Source organism: Chanodichthys erythropterus, chromosome 21, assembly GCF_024489055.1.
Source record: "Chanodichthys erythropterus isolate Z2021 chromosome 21, ASM2448905v1, whole genome shotgun sequence".
NCBI lineage: Eukaryota > Metazoa > Chordata > Actinopteri > Cypriniformes > Xenocyprididae > Chanodichthys > Chanodichthys erythropterus.
This window is the reverse complement of record NC_090241.1, coordinates 7,952,423-7,972,029: the sequence shown is the minus strand read 5'-3', so window position 1 is coordinate 7,972,029 and position 19,607 is coordinate 7,952,423. Positions and strand designations below refer to the sequence as shown.

At 36.7% G+C, this 19,607-nt stretch overlaps 1 protein-coding gene across 12 annotated transcripts in view; it reads right to left on the bottom strand.

Moving 5' to 3' along the window:
- The window catches only part of nbeal1 (neurobeachin-like 1), a 72,396-nt gene extending 54,249 nt beyond the window's left edge, over positions 1–18,147 (bottom strand). For 11 of the 12 annotated variants that reach the window (XM_067372953.1, XM_067372954.1, XM_067372955.1 and 8 more), the window contains exons 1-3: positions 17,864–18,147; positions 16,866–17,241; positions 4,371–4,462 (exon numbers count right to left, since the gene is read on the bottom strand). In XM_067372953.1, the coding sequence (XP_067229054.1) occupies positions 4,371–4,462; positions 16,866–16,916 (143 nt within the window). In that variant the 5' untranslated portion in view covers positions 16,917–17,241; positions 17,864–18,147. The remainder of the gene's footprint in view (positions 1–4,370; positions 4,463–16,865; positions 17,242–17,863) is intronic. The other variant, XM_067372948.1, reaches the window with a different exon arrangement.
- Between the last annotated feature and the right edge of the window lie 1,460 nt (positions 18,148–19,607).

Below are 19,607 nucleotides of genomic sequence, written 5' to 3'. Positions count from 1 at the left end.
ATGTCTTCCATAAAATGTGCAGCACAGACTGCTAAATTAGCATTATACTTGTCAGGAACAGAATTAAACATAAATTTTAAACATTGTTCCCTAAGTCAAGCGTCCCTAGGAAGCCCAAACACAGAAGACTTGTATGCACGCGACATGGCCTTGCCCACTTTGTTGCGTGTTCTCGGGGGCATGGTTTATGTTAATTGCAAGGTTTATGATGTCACCAATCCAGAAAAGAAGCTCGTTGTAGTCCAAACCGGTCATTTTTGTAGGCATTAAACTGCCATAACTTTAAAAGACAGTATCTCTGTTTGCATTGAACTTTCAGCGCTATAACTTTGCAGATACTGTTTATGCTCAAGCAGCAACATTACACACTAACTAAAGTTAAAAAAGTGAAATTGCAATGAACCACCCCATTAATATTAATTAATGCATTAACTAACATTAACGAACAACGAGCAATATACGTTACAGCATGTATTAATCTTTGTTAATGTTAGTCAATAAAAATTCAACTGTTCATTGTTAGTTCATGTTAGCTCAAGTCCATTAAATAATGTTGAATAATTTACTGGTAAATGTTAAAATTAAAACCAACTAAAATTAAAGGGTTAGTTCACCCACACTTGCAAAACCTTCATTCATCTTCAGAACACAAATTAAGATATTTTGGTGAAATCAGAGCCTTCTGACCTCCCTATAGACAGCAACATCAAGGCTCAGAAAGGTACTAAAGACATTGTTAAAATAGTCCATGTGACTGCAGTGGTTCAACCTTAATTTTATGAAGCGACGAGAATACTTTTTCTGTGCAAAAGCAAAACAAAAATAACAACTTTATTCAACAATATCTTCTATTCTGTGCAAATCTCCTACATTGTTCAGTGCTTCCAGGTTCTACATCAGAACGCCAACTCATTATTGCCTGACGCTGTTCGCATGAGCAGCACAATGCACGCGAGTGATGCTGACGCAGGAGCCGGCCAATTCTGAGCTGGTGTTTGGATGTAAACACGGAAGCTCTGCACTGCGTTCACTGCATCCAAGTTTGACAGGGTAGAGAAGAAATTGATGAATAAAGTCTTTATTTTTGTTTTGTTTTTGCGAACATAAAGCATTCTCATTGCTTTATAACATTAAGGTTGAACCACTGCAGTCACATGGACTATTTTAACAATGTCTTCAATGCTTTTCTGAAAATGAAAGTAATTACGTTGCTTTCTATGGGGGATAAAAAAATAAAAAATAAATAAAAACTTGGATTTCATCAAAAATAACTTCATTTGTGTTCCGAAGATGAACAAAGGACTTACGGGTGTGGAATGGCATGAAGGTGAGTAATTAATGATAGAAATTACTGTGAACTAACCCTTTAATCTAATGTTAACAAATGGAATCTTATTGTGAAGTGTTCCCAAATAAAAATAAACAAAACAATTTTCACTCAGAAATTGCTAGTGAATTTCACAATTAATTGCAAAGAAACAGCAAGTAACACATTCAGTTAAAGGTGCCCTCGAATGAAAAATTGAATTTATCTTGGCATAGTTGAATAACAAGAGTTCAGTACATGGAAATGACATACAGTGAGTCTCAAACTCCATTGTTTCCTACTTTTTATATAAATCTCATTTGTTTAAAAGACCTTCGAAGAACAGGCAAATCTCAACATAACACCGACTGTTACGTAACAGTCGGGGTGTACGCCGCAATATGTGCATATGCCAGCCCATGTTCCCAACATTATGAAAGGCATTACACAAGGGCAGCCAGTAACGTCTGGATATGTGCACAGATGAATCAACAGACTAGGTAAGCAAGCAAGGACAATAGCGAAAAATGGCAGATGGAGCAATAATAACTGACATGATCCATTATAACATGATATTTTTAGTGATATTTGTAAATTGTCTTTCTAAATGTTTCGTCAGCATGTTGCTAATGTACTGTTAAATGTGGTTTCAAGTTACCATCGTTTCTTACTGTATTCACAGAGACAAAAGCCGTCGCTATTTTCATTTTTAAACACTTGCAGTCTGTATAATGCATAAACACAACTTCATTCTTTATAAATCTCTCCAACAGTGTAGCATTAGCCGTTAGCCACGGATCACAGCCTCAAATTCATTCAGAATCAAACATAAACAATATAACAGTATACAATACTCACATAATCCGACGCATGCATGCCGCATGCATGACGAACACTTTGTAAAGATCCATTTGAGGGTTATATTAGCTGTGTAAACTTTGTTTATGCACTGTTCAAGGCAAGCGTGAGCTCCGTGGGTGTGGAGCACGAGAATTAAAGGGCCAGTAGCCCTGAATCGGCTCATTTATAATGATGCCCCAAAATAGGCAGTTAAAAAAAAAAAGAATTAAAAAAAATCTATGGGGTATTTTGAGCTGAAACTTCACAGACACATTCAGGGGACACCTTAGACTTATATTACATCTTTTAAAAAAAAGTTCTAGGGTACCTTTAAACTTGAAATTTTGAAGTAGAAAGACTGAAATAGTATTTTCTTGTAAAACACAGTCCACTATTCTTTGTTTTATTTTCAACTTTGAAGAAAAAAAAATACAGTGTAATTGCTTGGAAAATGAAGACCAGCATATTGGTTTTGAATGAGCAACTGATGACATAACTGTCATTTTTTTAACTGACTACTTTATAGCAACTCTGGCATTTATAATTCTGCAATCACAAATGTGAAGGCAACAAAGACTGAGAGAACTGTACGGTAATGAAGCAGATCTGTGTAAGAGCAGCACAGCTGTGAAGGAGAGAGAGTGATGAGGCAAATAAACCCATTACAATCCAATCTCTCTCTCCCTCTCTCTCTCTCTGTCTGTCGGTTCCTGGCTCTCCTCTCGCTCTGCATTACGTAATGTCATCTGACAGTCTAAGCACTTCATGATCACATGACCACAGCTGGGAGAGCCAGAGTGATTTTCTCATGCCACACACTCTGCACTACCGCCACATAAATCCTTCAACACTTACCCTCTTTCGCTCTCTCCTTCTGTCCTTCTGTAAATCTCTTCCCCCTCCCCCTTTTATCTAGTTCCCTTCTCTTATTTTTTTCCATGCATTCATGCACACACACACACACACACACACACAGAGAGAGAGAGAGAGAGAGAGAGAGACTGAATTCTCTGTATTGCCGCTCACTTGCATCATAACATGACCTTGATGGCAGGGCATCCATTAACTATGGCTCATTATCCACAGACACACATATACAGTACACATGTACACAGACACACATGGCTACAGCCGCCATATTAAGTGTTATGATTTCTCCAATTCACATGTGTACCAGACGACCATCTCTGCCCTATATGGTCTCTGCTTCTACAGTTTCAGGGAATCCAAGTGATTCAGGATGCACAACTACACATTTTCAAAACTGACTAGTCAGTGGACCAGACTTGCTAACAGTCAAAAGTCTTGATATGCAAGACCCTAAATCAAGAAAAAGCTGAAAGGGTTAGTTCACCCAAAAAATGAAAATTCTGTCATTAAGTACTCACCCTCATGTCGCTCCAAACCCGTACGACTTTCGTTCATCTTTGGAACAAAAATGAAGATCATTTTGATGAAATCTAAGAGCTTTCTGTCCCTCCATTGACAGCTACGCAACTACCAATTTCAAGCCCAAGAAAGGTAGTAAAGACATTATTAAAGCAATCCATGTAACTCCAGTGGTCTAACCTCAATTTAATGAAGTAATGCAAGTGCTTTGTTTGTGCAAAAAAACATAATTTACCACTTTATTTACAAATTATCAATCTCCAACACACATTCATGAGAGCACCACAACGCATGAGTGTGGTTTTGATGTGAGAGCAGACGTTGCATGAATGTGCGATGGAGATTAATAATCTTTAAATAATGTGGTAAATGTTTTTTTTTTGTGCAAACAAAGCACTTGCGTGACTTAAGCCCCATTCACACCACGAGCGACACGCAGCGACAAAGCGACAGGATCCCATTCATTTCAATGGAGCGCTGCCGACTTTTGGCAACTGAATGGGGCTCTATTAAGTTGAGGTTAAACCACTAGTCACGTGGATTACTTTAATTATGTCTTTACAACCTTTCTGAGCCTTGAATGTGGTAGTTGTGTAGGCTGTCAATGGAGGGACAGAAAGCTCTCAGATCTTTATTTGTGTTCCGAAGTTGAACGATAGTAGTATGAGGGTGAGCAATTATTGAGAGAATTTCCATTTTTAGGTGAACTAACCCTTAAAGAGTTGTCACAAGAACCTGCAAACTAATAACCTCATTCCTGATCGGTCTTCATGAGGTGCATCTGTGAGAAGGTCAGATTGATTGATGAACGTAGCTAGACTGCAGTAAAGTCTACCTGGTTGGCGGTTTCTCGAAATCCACATCCAGGCATCTCTCATAGGAGCCGATGAAGATCTCCAACCAGAGTTTCAGATAGTCCGGGTCCTTCTACAGGTTTCAGAAAACAACAAAGAAAGAAAATGGAAGGTGTTAATCATGAAAGAAAATATTCATGGAGATACAATCTACTGCTATATGTGCCTTAGCATTTGCATGCAGATGCTTTTATCCAAAGTGACTTGCGTTGTATTCATGTATGGGTCATTTATGAATAAGTGTAAAAAAACCATAATGGAAATATAATTAATTTTGAAGTTTTATTCAGTGTTAACAATGAGATTATGTGGTTTTTATAACCAATTAATACTGCTTTTATCATTTTTTACAAATTTGTCACCAAAAAAGTCATTCGGTTTAACCACAATTTTGGTCTTACTGAATAAAACTTTTGGTTGTACCGAATGACGATATTTTCAAACAATGCTAATGTGCTAATCTAGCTAACTAGCTAGCTAGCAAAAGGACAATCAAACCTTTTATATTTAGTACAAGTTTTTAAAATATTACAGCATTTTCCATGTTTTATAGTGGTTGTACCGAATGACCTGATGTTTCAGGACATGTGTATGAGCAAGTGAAAACATGAATTTTTCGAATAGTGAAAAGATAGATACTATGCTTCAAAACCATGTGGTCCTTTGCAGGTGTTTGAATGATGTCACATTCTGTCACATGATATTGACCGCATGACTTGATCCAAAATAATGCCTTTATATTGGTTACTTCAAATGACATCAATGATTTTTTTTTTCTGGACATTTTTTCTCATAACAAAGCAACGACTTCTACACATAATTTTACTACCATTTTGCAATATGTTGATATATGATGTTATAAAATCATGCCTTAATAAAAAAATATATACATTTATTACATTTTAAGATATTTTAATCACAAATTAAATGGCTGTATTGGCCTTTAGATGGTTAAACCGAATGACTTTTGATCCTTCAAAATCTTTAAAATATCTTTATATGTGGCAAAATATCATTAAAACCTTTTGGATTCAATAAAAGAGATCTAATTGTACTACCTTACATACTTTGGATGTCATGTCTTTGTTTTTTATTATTATTAAGGCCTTTGGACCAAAAAAAAAAAAAAAAAGACCCGTATTCATTTTATCAGTTCATGCATTCTCTGGGAATCAAACCCATGACCTTGAGTTAAAGGAATGCATTTAGCTATCAACAGTTATCCAAGGTGTGTCCAAATGTTTCAGGTTAGTGGGTGGATTATATCAGGTGCAACACAAGACACCTGACGACTAACAAACTGGCCTGACCACATTCAAACAGGAATCGCCAACCTGGTACACATTCCAACATTCCAGAAAACAGAGTAGCTTGACCTAGAACAACGCTCCTTAGGAACGTCCACAAACAAACCCTTTCACCCCGATTATTACGGTCAGAATTAAATCTCGATCAACAGCTGGCGGCAATCTAATGAGTTTATGAAACACGTGACGCTTTAATTGACGTGACTGGACTGTGTCACGACTCAATGGGGCTATTTGTGTGTTCAATGCTTAAGCTGTTAGACTCAGAAATCCAGAACAGGAAATCATGCTCAAAAATTCCTCTCGGTGAGATCATCAGAACACAGCTATGCACATCCATGCCAAAAAACAACTCTCAACAGCTGACAACTCAGAAACATGGACAACACAAAAAGAGTCTGTTTTTGACTTTTTCAAACACAAAAAAAGTGAGAATATAAGAAAAGAAAAGTAGAATGTGTTTATGTGTGTGCGCAAAAGAAAAGCCCCATTCATTTGGGATCCAGAGGCAAGACACAGATGTCTGGATCTGGCCAAAGGTGGCACACCCTGTTTATTTAGAGCTCACGCCACAGAACGGACACTGCCTCGCTCCTGATGCCCTCTCCGGCTAGAAGGGTGTGGGTCGATTCAGTCACATTCTCCTACTCATGCATGTCAAGTTGCCATTTAAAGTGGTTTTTCTTCCTAAAGCACTAAACATTAACTCTAAGTAGTCTTTTATGCTGTGCATGCTGTATTGCATGCCCTGGGGGAAACTATTTTGTTGTAACCTGCACACCTGAATGAGTCCTGCATGATAATATTATTACTTGATTTGTTTGTTCTGGTAAAATCAGTGTGTAGATTACAGTTTAAAGTCAGCGTGAAATAGAAGTTGCGATAATCTTTTCTTCCCTATTGACGAATATCAGAGTGAAACAGCTTCTCGAACAAGAACAAATGTAGGGTGGCACTTGACTTTGCGCATTGGAAACTGATGGGATGGTTGTGGTTTGTTATTGGTGGATCTCACGTGAGTGACAGTTGTCCCGTGTTCACGCCAATACAAAATATCAAAGAGATGTTGCTGCAAAAGAGAGGGGAAGTTATTTTAATAGATTTCAAGGCACATGAATTTAAAAAAAATGATGTACATGGATAATTAATTTATAATGAGCACTGCAATATTCCATTTAAAAATAAGAATTGTCAATTTTGATTTCATTGGGACTTTAAAAACTTCAGCATCTGATAAATGACTACTCAGTACTAACAGTCTCATCCCTAAGGCTTCTTTCAAAAATGGTTATGCATTCACAGACTCTGGCAAAGAGACTGGGCAAACCAAATAATCACTAATGCCGGGCATATGACTTACAGCTACAACACTGAGCTCACTCTAATCACATGGGCTAGACTTCCTGTCTATTTTGACTTGCCATAATAATCGACTTCTAGTATGCAGGATATTCTCTTTCTCCTGTAAGCATTTAATATATCTGTTATTGCCTCTTTCAAGAAATAACATGCTCAAGCTTGAGATGTCAATTTCCACAGAAAATAATGCTGTCTAACCCCTCAATTTGTAAAAACAAAACAAAACAAAACAAAACATGCATTTACAAGCCTAGCAAACTTTTTAAACCTCTCAAACTTGTATTGGTGTCTACATACGCAGCAGCCTTCTAAGGCATAAGTTGCATCCCAAACGACACACTATGCACTCATCCATGTACTGCATGAATTATATAAGGATATTTTGTCATTTAACAACGGAGTCGGATACCCCCTCCCCCTCTGCTATGTAATTAAAGCTGTGACAGTTGAGTGCATGAAGTGTCCAACATTCTATACTTTGTTTTTTCCGTTAATTTAGTGCATCATCCGGGTATTTAATGTATAATTTTTCTTTTTGTAATTTTCAGTGTGAACACACTACTTGCACTATAGAATATTGCATAAGTACACAAATTGGTTGCTAAGCTAACAAGAACATACATTGAGTGCAGCCAAAGACTATAGAAAGACTGTTCACTCCTATTATGAATAGGAGAAATTGCAATGTGAAATATGGTGGAATATATCCCGCCTTCTAAGTAAAAGTGCCAACTGCTGATTGATAAAGTCATTGCGTCACCTCAGCTGCCGTTTGAAGCTTAGGACTACATGTGCATTGGCTCATCTAGCCTGAAAAATAAGCTTTTTTTAACACTATATGGGCATAAGAAACATCATTTATGTCAGATTTTGTTGCTGATTTGAAATATGTTATTTAATTGTAAATTCGCCAAGCAGTTTTTGAGATTTCAGGATTCCCCCATTCAAATAGATAGGACTTGGTCTTGGATGCCCAAAATAGCTGCCTGGAGGTGTCTCAGATATACGGCCGCAGAGTGAACAGACTTTCCTTGAAAGGGACTTTGGTGCAGCAGTCAAAATGCCTAGAAATGAGTTTTTTTAATAGGTTTTCTGGTAAATGTCTGAAATATGGTTTGTGGTCAACACAAGCTCAAGGTTTTTTCATATTTTATTCTAGAACATAAAATACATCTAGTAATACCCCTTCTCTTAAAAAGTGGTTGCTACCAAGTGGCTAAATGGAACTACAGAGGTTTTCTGGAAAATTAAACATCACACCAAATGGGTAAACTCATCTACTTACTAGTTTACTTGTACAGCATCGTTTAGTTTATAATCGAGCTCTTGCAAATTATTTTCACTCAAACTTTCCAACATGTAGATTTTTTTTTAAGTAATAACTGAAAGAGTTGTCGGAAGCTAATGGTGACACTGACAGTGGAGCCATGGTGTAGTTTTTTATAGTCTTCATTTAGCTTTTTACTTATGCTTATGGCCTTTAAGCTTCAAGTTGTGTTCATATGGGAAGTTTATCTTGATGAAGAAAACATGTAAGAATTTTGACGTTTACAAAGCTGATGGAAAAATTCTATTTTGTTTTTTTGTCAAGGGAAACAGGATGATGCTCTTCAAATTATGGGCTGGCCTACAAAATGACGTCATCCCTGCCAAACTTTAACGTACACACACACAAAAAAAAAAAATTAAACACAAATATTGGGTAAAACGGTTTGTTTCAACTTAATGGGGAAAACAAAGATAAATTCTTTTTATTATAATATAAAATCTTATCTTTTTACTGATCTTGTTGCTTTGTATTCTGGAGTCAGTTTCTCCATGAAGGATGCATATTGCTATCAACAATTATGATTCTTACTGCTTCCAGCCTTGTGTGCTAATATGATGCCTTAAAATGCTGTCTAGGTTGACAGACCACTTTCTGAAGACACATGGAACTGTATTCTTAAATAGGTCCACTCATCGTCAATGTGTGCTCTGCATTCACTCCCAGTTCAAAGTAGTACACAGAGCTCATTTATTATTCAGATTGGTCAATAGCTGTGTTAAAACATGGCAATGACCGCTTCACCCAACGGTTCTGTGTATCACTACACAACACCCTTAGCAACGTAAACTGTATGTTCTCAATTGATATTGTTCATTGAAGCTTACTGTATTATGTAGAAGAGTATTGTGAGAAAGAGATCGAGTGAGCGAGTTTATTACCTGCATTCAGATTTAGCATTTTCTTTCAGGTCAGTCCTATGTTCATAATAAAAAATATATGTTTAAATGTCCGATGTATTATCTTGTCCTTTTAACAGTTAAGGGGTTTTCCCGTGACTAACAGTGCTAGTTAAAGCATTTTATCACTTGCGTCTTATTCCATGTTCACAACAATTCAGTCTTTTCAATGCAAAAGTCTTTGCTACTGACTGACACTCTCATAAAGACAGTCTTTGCCGCCATCTAATGGCGTAATAATGTAACTTCTGTTGCCGTTAACGGTCAGGGACAATTTTTTCAGGCGGAAGGAAGGCTTTTAGTGAAACTTTACTTCATGAAAGTTGCACTGATACATATTTTTGGCTTTAATAATTGTATTGTGTGGTAATCGTTTTATAAAAGCAATAAGGTACTCGAGGCTAGTGTTGTATCGTGAATAAGTCATGGCTGAAGGGGTTGCAGCTTCGCGTCGTGCCTAACAACGCCCTTCAGCCATGACTTATTCATGATACAGCACAGCCTCTCATACCTTATTGCTTACTTCAAATATTTAATTTTTTTTCCGGTACTAGCCCAACATGCAATAGATGTAAATGAGATGAGGGATCATTAATTCACATGTTTTGGACATGCCCCAAATTAGAGCGTTTCTGGCAATCAATATTTCACACCCTTTCTGCAGTTCTTAAACAGTTTAGAACCAGAACCTCTGGTGGCATTATTTGGAGTAGCTCCAGAGGAGTCGTGGCTGTCAGCATCTATATGTAAAGTCCTTGCTTTCTCTTCCTTGTTAGCACATAGAGTGATACTATTAAAATAGAAAGATCTTTTCCCACCCATCCATACTTAATAGATATGTCGTCTTGTATCTGCCTTGAAAAAATTAGGTATTCATTAAAGGTGCCCTAGAAGGCTTTTTCACAAGATGTAATCTAAGTGTCTCCTGAATGTGTCTGTGAAGTTTCAGCTCAAAATACCCCATATATTTTTTTAAATTCATTTTTTTTAACTGCCTATTTTGGGGCATCATTATAAATGCGCCGATTCAGGATGCTTCCCCTTTAAATCCTCGCACTCCCCGCCCCAAGCTCTCAACTCTATAATTCACTGCATAAACAAAGTTCACACAGCTAATATAACCCTCAAAATGGATCTTTACAAAGTGTTTGTCATGCATGCTGCATGCATGCATCGATTCCTGTGAGTATAGTATTTATTTGGATGTTTACATTTGATTCTGAATGAGTTTGATAGTGCTCCGTGGCTAAAGCTAACATTACACACTGTTGGAGAGATTTATAAAGAATGAAGTTGTGTTTATGAATTATACAGACTGCAAGTGTTTAAAAATGAAAATAACGACGGCTCTTGTCTCTGTGAATACAGTAAGAAAGGATGGTAACTTTAACCACATTTAACATGCTAACGAAACATTTAGAAAGACAATTTACAAATATCACTAAAAATATTATGATATCATGGATCATGTCAGTTATTATTGCTCCATCTGCCATTTTTCGCCATTTTCCTTGCTTGCTTACCTAGTCTGATGATTCAGCTGTGCACAGATCCAGACATTAATAGCTACTGCCTGCCCTTGTCTAATGCCTTGAACATGGGCTGGCATATGCAAATATTGGGGGCGTACATATTAATGATCCCGACTGTTGCATTACAGTCGGTGTTATGTTGAGATTCGCCTGTTTTTCTGAGGTCTTTTAAACAAATGAGATTAACATAAGAAGGAGGAAACAATGGTGTTTGAGACTCACTGTATGTCATTTCCATGTAATGAACTCTTGTTATTCAACTACTGTATGCCAAGGTAACCTTTAAGGTTCAGAAAAACCATTTTTTAAGATGTGGCACCCTTTTATTGACTATGTTGATAGGTCTGTTTAAATCATGCCCTGTTATTGGCTGTTTTTTTTGGTTGTTTTTTTTTTTTTTCCTGCGAGTATGTGCATGTGTCTCTTTATATATGGCTGGAGGTTGATGTATGTTGACATATATGTGTATGCTCGGTTCTTCTACTTACAATTCCTTTCTGAATTAATGGACAATATTTGGTGAGGGTTGGGGCATTGTTATATGCGATTTATGATGTAAATATCAATAAAAATAAAAAAAACTTTGAAAGAAAATGCTGTCTAGGTGGGAAACTCAATCTAGGTTTTGGAACAGCGCCACTACTTCAAATAACACCTACACATCAACCTCCATGCTTTAGCACAAGACTTGAGCGATAACCATCTCTGCCTATGCAAAGTTATATCCTTCAACTCAGGCCATCACCAGCTAAAGCTTCACAGGAATTACACTGATATTAATACATAACTTGCAAAAAACACATAACGATTTCATAAAAATATGTTTTTAAACCCTGAAAGATGATCTGACATGATCATTTGAATGGATGTCTCTGCATTTCTTCTTTCTCGTCTAATATCTTGTGCATTTCAGTAGTCAAATAATCCTTCACAACAGGAACTCGAGTTCCTGCGAGGATCGGATAGGGACTGTTACCATGGTGAGGAAAGAGGGTATTTGTGAGTGAGACAGCACTGTGCTTTCCAATCTCCCTCTCTCTCTTTTTAACACATTTTTCTCTTTCTCACCCCACTATCTCGATTTTCTAACTTTTCTCACACTTAATTTTGTATCCCGCTGTCCTTATCTCCTCTCCCTCACACTTGCCGTGTGTGTGTGTGTGTGTGTATATACATCCTGCAGTTCCCTGCAAACCAGACGAGATGGTGAAAGGATAACAAGGCAAAAGAAAACAGCCTGGATGATTTATGGAGCTCACGATCTACAGATGTGCAGGCAAATTCAATTCATTAACATCTGCTTTATGAGCAACAGCACAGGTGTGTACTGTGTAGAAGTTCTGACCTGATCTCAGAGAGCTTTATAATGCTAAGCATCATTAAAAATCATAATTGTGCCTCTTTAAACAGGACTAATGGATAAGTACTGTACGTGTGTGTACGTGTATTAATAGCGCACGGCCATGTAAAAGCCGTTTATAGGCATCATTGAAGGACAAGCCCTGATAATCGCTGGTCTTAACTGGGTCAAAGGTCAGCACACAAGTAGCTCCATCCCATTCACAAGACAACTGCTGCTGTCACACTCCAGCATGTGTGTGTGTGTGTGTGTTCAGTGACTCTGTGCAGTCTATCATTATCTCAGAGGGGGCGTATGTGTGTGTTTATGGGATCATGACTGTAACCAGGAAACACAAAGACCAGTTTCTATTAAACTGCTTGAGTAAATAGACCATATGAAAAGGGAGCACTTTCACCATGCAAGCTTTATTCAGTCTGTCCGGTTCTTCCTTCAGTTGTTTTCAACTCTGTTTCATTCACTCATCTGCCATGTAGACATTTGTCCATCTGGCATTTTTGTCATTCAGACAGACAGCAAAGTTGCAACACTTGGTGGATTTTTCCATCGCAAAATCAGCAACACTGATCATGGAGACTCTAACCCAATTTGGACAATAATAGTTTTTATGAGGTTGTAATGTCATTTTATTTTTTAGGAGATGCTAGCTACCAATTTTATTACTGAATTGGAAACATCAGTGTTTTTCTCTCCCAACCCAAGAGAAAATTACCAAATGACCTGCTAGTTTCTGACAAACTGGATCTAATTTAATGCTAAAAGTAACCACTGTAAAATGCAAGACTTTGACACTTTCAAATAAAGGGTGCTTGTTAGTAGTGTTTGCTAAGTCTAATATTACTATTACTATTGCTCATACTTGAGGTTAGGTTTAGGGTCTGTTCAAATCACTAAAAATTAAACATTGATGTATAATCAACTTAACTACCCTTTAACTCCCGGCACTGCTAGCATTTTGGTTTATCATTACTGACTAAAAGTTTTAGTCACTAATATGTTTAATACATTTACTAAGTAATGATGCATTAAATTGATCAAAAGTTATAAATCCTGAAATAATGTAATCATGGTTTCTGCAAAAACAATAAGATGATGATAATAAGATGGTGAAGAGCGTCAAAGATGTCTATTTACAACATGTTTTTGAAGTGTTGACCATTGAAGCCAATCACAGAGCAAGTATCTGTTGAGCACGTGAACACAATGGCCAATCAGAGGCGTTTAAGAATCTGCTCAACAGCGCTCAAAATCCTATAGGGGAAATGCTGATATTGCCACATTTATTAAATTTCAGTACCGACTTGGTACCGAAGTCAGTCCTTTTGACAACCCTACTCGCAAACTCACTTGCAATAGTTAAATGTTAAAATTACACAAATATACTTCATGTATTTAATCTCACTTTATTAACCAATGTCTTTGTTGCTGATCTTTGATGATCTAATTGCAACTATACTAACAAGCAAAAATGTCTTTACTTAAACTTACATTTGTCTTTCATTTTTTTGTTTTGTTTTTTTTTAAAAAGAGAGAAAGTAAACGGTATATGAAAAAGTATTGCAGCGTTTACTTTTATATTATTAGTAACAGAAAGGCAAACACTATGATACTTTCTCATTTACCACCATCATTCAGCAAATAGCTATGCATTTACTGTATATCTTTTAAACAAATCTTTGAAAATAATAAACATATTCAACACTGTTTATGATCAAATAAATGAAGCCTCAGTGAGTATAAGAGGTTAATCTTAATGACCCCAAACTTTTGAATGGTAGTGTATATAGTCACAACATTCAAGTAGGAGAAGTTGGACCGGACTTAAAATGTAGACTTCATGGAAGATAAGAACGGTAATCAGAAATGTAATTAAAGTAATTTTGCCATGAGATGAAAAGCAACATTACATTGAAGGAGGGACTCGAGTCATAAATAGAAATGATTACCTAGCAACCAATTAGAGCAAACTAGCAACACCAGAGCAAATGCTTCACCTTAGCAACACCCTAGCAACCACAACTTTTTTTTACAGCCAAATATATTTTCCAATAAAACTGATTTTAAGAAATAGGGCTTGTCTCATTCTTCATCTTATGGAAGCAAACGGCATACGTTATCACTGAAAATGGACAAAACCATACTTCAGATACTTCTGAGCAGGAAACACAGGTGTACACAAGGGAAGGGTTTGCTGTCATACCTTAATACAGGTGTTTAAACAGGAAAACACTACTCAAAATCAAATATGGGCTCTCAGTATGAGACCAAAAGGTTCCCAGAACCTGGGTTAGATTATTGATTTTTGTCTGCAGCTATGTTCTCTATGTTTTGTGAACAGATAAAACAGAAAATATAGAGGCTGAGCAGGTTGGGCTCCATTTCATTTTGCCCCAGGAAACAAACAAACACATGTCCCAGAATGCACTGCAAAAGCGGTTGTAATGTCTGCCAACATGCATAAATGTTAATCTAACAGACATAAATGTAAATCTGACAGACATAACGGTTATCATTAGGCTGCATTAACGTGCTCAAGAGGAAATGTCACTTCACGCTGCGTTCTGAAGATCACAGGCTGGTTAATGTATGAGAGCAGGAACCATAAACAAAAGCAAAGGTCATTTTTGCAGCAAACAAAACCACAGTGGACTTCTGACTATCAGCTCATGGCGGAAATCATGTTAAGGATGGGCTGGCAGGTTTGACATCTCACAGTGAGAGTTTCAAGACAACTATTTGATTAAAAACTGAAACAAAAGTGTTGTTCACAGATTATTATGGCAGCTTGTTTAATTTTTTTTTTTTTTTTAAGTAAAAAAGGTAACTGCATTTCGGACTTTCGGAGTTTATATTGCATAATTCTGATTTTGGTTTTCCAGAATAACGAGAAATAAAGTCAAAATTATGATATATATATATATAAACAATTCTAACTTTTTTTCTAAGAATTGCGAGATTCTTTTCTCAAGATTTGTGAGATAAACTTGCAATTGCGACAAAAAAGTCAAAATCGTGAGATATAAACTCGCAATTACAACTAAAAAAATTCAGAATTGTGAGATATAAACTCACAACTGCGAGAAAAAAAGAATTGTGAGATAAAAAGTAGTAATTACCTTTTTAATAGTTTTACTCCATAGCAGAAACAAGCTTCCATAGTATATATCACGGATCATATTTCATGATGCTCTTTTATCATCATATCTCATGACTTACGCTTTAGGGACGAGTGTTGCAAATTAGTCTTCGCTACAAGCACAAAGATACTTGCATTAGACGGCTGTTGCTTCAGTTTTATCTATGTATATTGTATCTGTCCCTATTCAAATAAACCATAGATAAATTATTTAAAACCTGATCAGTGAAACGTGCACGTGTTTTATATTTTTTTATACCATTTCCAACTTTTTTTTTATCCCTTTTAGACCTAAATCACACACGTGTTGCCACAACCGAAGGCTAATGTTCAGTAAAATCTTATTTTATGTGACGGGTCATCTGGATAAGTCCCGAGTCCCTGTGGACAGCCGCGGCTCTGAGGGGCTCATGGTTTAATCGCTGTATTACGCTGACATGACAGACCCACAAGACACTGCTGACAACTGCAGACACTTGGGCTCTTGAGGAAGCAAAATATCCTCTCTTGTAGAAACGATAACGGTCTGAAAAATGTGTTGTTATTATTACATTTGTTCTGGATTATTATTACAGTGTTAAATGTCCTGTACAGCAACCTAACCTCACCGCAGTCTGATAATCACAACAGTCTCAATAACAACAAGGATCTGACAATACGAGCGTGGTGGTAACCTAGTAGTTAAAGATCTATACTGGCAACACAAAACACAAAGACAAAGAAGTATGCTATTGTGTTTAACTACTCACCAAGATCAGTCTGCAGCTATACAGTGCTGTTAAAAACTAAAATTATTAAAAATATGCAATTAAAATAAAGCTGAAATAAAGTAAAATATAAACACTTCAACTAAAAAAAAAACCAAAAAACCCTTTAAAATAGATAAATAGAAATGTTGCCTTGCATTGCATTAATATATATATATATATAAAACATGAAAATATGGCATGAAACGGAAGTTGCAATAGACTTTTCTTCCATATTGTGACGTATATCTGAGTGAAGAGGATTCTGGAATGAGAAAACTACTTTTGTGTAAACTACAAAAAAACTAATTTGTGAAAATGGTGATGCCACACGCATGTGCATTATGCATTCAGTTTATATGCGGGTAGTGTTTCTTTACAAAGTGACATCGCCAACTACAGGCCTGGCAGCATAATACAGCGTTTTTAATCATTTTGCGGATCTTTGTGAACAGGGATCATTTTGACAAGATTGTCGTCTTTACATGTAAAACGCGAAGGAAATTTTTTTCCACTTTTACATGACATCACAGAGGGAGTTGGTAGAATCTCCATCGATGAACAGAAATGAACATTCACAGACACCTGAGATCAATGGATCTCTCCAGAGGGCATTCTGATGTCATGACGAGCGTTCGCATACTGTATAGAACACAGTGTACCAGCCACATGCACTGCACAAGAAATAAATAAATAAAACAGCGCTCCTTCTTATGTGCAAAGAGATTATATGGTCATGCTTAGTGATGCAATGTGCATGAGAAATTAAATGCATTAACTATGAAAGTGCATCCACTGCAAGCTGTTTACCTTATTGCAGTACAGCATCCAAACCTCATACAGTCTCTCGGTCGATGCCATTCTGCACTGCAAGCTTTGAGCATGTAGGCAGAAATCTTCCCAATAATAATGTGATCAATATTCCCGAGCCCTCATGGCGTTAACATCCTGCCAAAAGGAGTTTGCCCAAATGCCACATTTGCTCGTGGATCACAAATCCCACCAATGGGTGAATAGGAGTCTGTGTTAATCCAGTGTGACAGATCGAGTCATTTCCTCTGTGCACGGTGAAATCACATCCATCATGTGAACGGTACGAATCCCAGATGACTTGGACTTGTGCGTTTCCGGCACTTTCCACCAGCAGCTTTTTGATATTCCAAAAATTCCTCTGTTCTTCCAAGCCCTGTCGACAAATAGAGCACATATTTAAAACAGCCCCGTGCTTAGATGCAATTCCCAAAAGCATATTTGCATGCCACAGATAACAGTAAATGTGCAATATATGACTCTGAGAGAAGGAAAAAATATCCCAAAATAAACAGAGATCCATGACATCATCTCAAGCCAACTCAACATGTTCACAGAGCCAACATTATATTACCGACTTTGAAATTGCAAGTCATGTAAACTACATTTTAACTCCAGCATTGACCATGTCATATTATATTTGTGCACTTTTTATTAATAGATGCCATAGTTAATGCCAGAGTTGATGTAGAACTCTAGGTTTTGTTATTGTATGCTATGGATACTAGACAAAAATACTGACTCTACATTTAGATAGACACTACTAGAAGGTGTCAAAACATTTCACACTTGTGCAATTCTGTAAAGATGTGTCCAACAACATATTCTTGAATAAAATACTTATTTTAGATTTAGATTTAACACTTTTGAAACCCCCACTGATGTCAAAACTTGTCATTTTATAAATATCAGATCATAATAACAAATGGCAACGACATATACAAGACTAATAAGATCTCTGCATTAATAAATCAGTTTACTATTAGTCGGAAACTCACCTGCCTCAACAAAAGCAGCCTGTCGAAACTCCTGACCCGAAGCTTGTGTTCTGGTTACGAATCCAGGAATGTTGCATGAACTGAAAGCGCCACTGACATTTAAACCAGGTCAGTTTCAACAGCCCAAACTGGCTTTTGACTCATTTTTAACCAGATCAGCCTGACAGCCCGGATGCATATGACGAATATCATCGCATTGGACTGCGATGGCTCGTTACAAAGCCACTGCACAGGATCGGGCGGCTTGACGGTGTGTGTGTGTGTGTGAACGTGTATGTGTCTGTGCGCGCGCCTGTGTGTTTTCTTCGTAGATGTTTTACGACAGGCCGCACTCCTTTACGTTGCCTATGTGGAGCTCATGTGAGTCGCAAAGGCGTGGCTGAAACTTGCGTTCGGTTACGTAATCTAATTAATATTAATAACCACGCTTTTATCATTCGCCAACTGCTTAGCGATCACGCCAATGTCAGAACGTATATGCCCGTCAGCCAACCAAGTAGGCTTACTGCATAAACATTACCGTGCGTAATTAATATTAATGACATGCCATAAACTTTGAAGCACAGGTTAATTAAGCCTCAGTAATTCGGTCGTCGTTCATTATTACCTCCTGATTTTCTGAAGATTATTTTTCTTTTAAGTTTCATGTTATTTATTTTTATTTATCTTTACTCATTTATTGTGTTTAATTTGTATTGCTTTACATGTTTTGTGAATTACTATCTCTGGTTACTGTATCTTGTCTGAAAAAGTAATTTATTGCCTTGCTCTACCTCGAGTTTCTTGTCCTATTGTTTAAAAAATGGTCCTCGCAGTTTTTAAATCTAAAAATTAATGTAATTAAATCTATAATTCCTTTATAACGTTTAAGTTATTCTGACCTTAACACATTCATTATACATGATTAATGTTTTTTTAAGAAAGTGAAGGATCTATTTATAACCTATGACCGCTCCCTGCTGGCCAAAGAGCGCAAATACAGAAATACTTCAGTACAGTTCAAATCAACGTTCATCAAAAGCAACACAAATTGCTGGAAATGAAATATTACTTTTGTAAGCTCAAAAATAACAATCACAAAAAATAGTTAAACAAGTAAAGTTACAAGTAAATAATTCCCACAAATGAAAATAATGTCATTAATTACTCACTCTCATGTCGTTCTACACCCGTAAGACCTTTGTTCATCTTTGGAACACAAATTAAGATATTTTGATTAAATCTGATGGCTCATTGAGGCCTCTTTAGACAGCAATGCCATTTAAAATCTCAGGGAAAAGATATTTAAGCTCTACCTTAATATTATAAAGCGACGGGTCGATTTCAAAACATTATTTCGGAGCTTTACGAATCGGATCAGTGATTCGGGGCGCCAAAGTCACGTGATTTCAGCGTTTGATAGGATATCCGAATCACTGATTCAATTTGTAAAGCTCCGAAATAATGTTTTGAAATCGGCCCATCACTATATTGTTGAAAAGTCATTATTTTATTTTGTTTTTGCGCATATAAAAAGTATTCTTGTCGCTTTATAATATTAAAGTAGAACTTAAATATATTAGAGGCTTAAATAATAGAGTTACAATGGCATTGCTGTCTGAGGCCTCTGAGCACTGATTTAATCAAAATATCTTAATTTGTGTTCTGAAGATTAACGATGGCCTTACGGGTGTGGAACGACATAAGGGTGAGCAATTAATGACATTGTTTTCATTTTTGGGTGAACTAACCCTTTAACTAATGT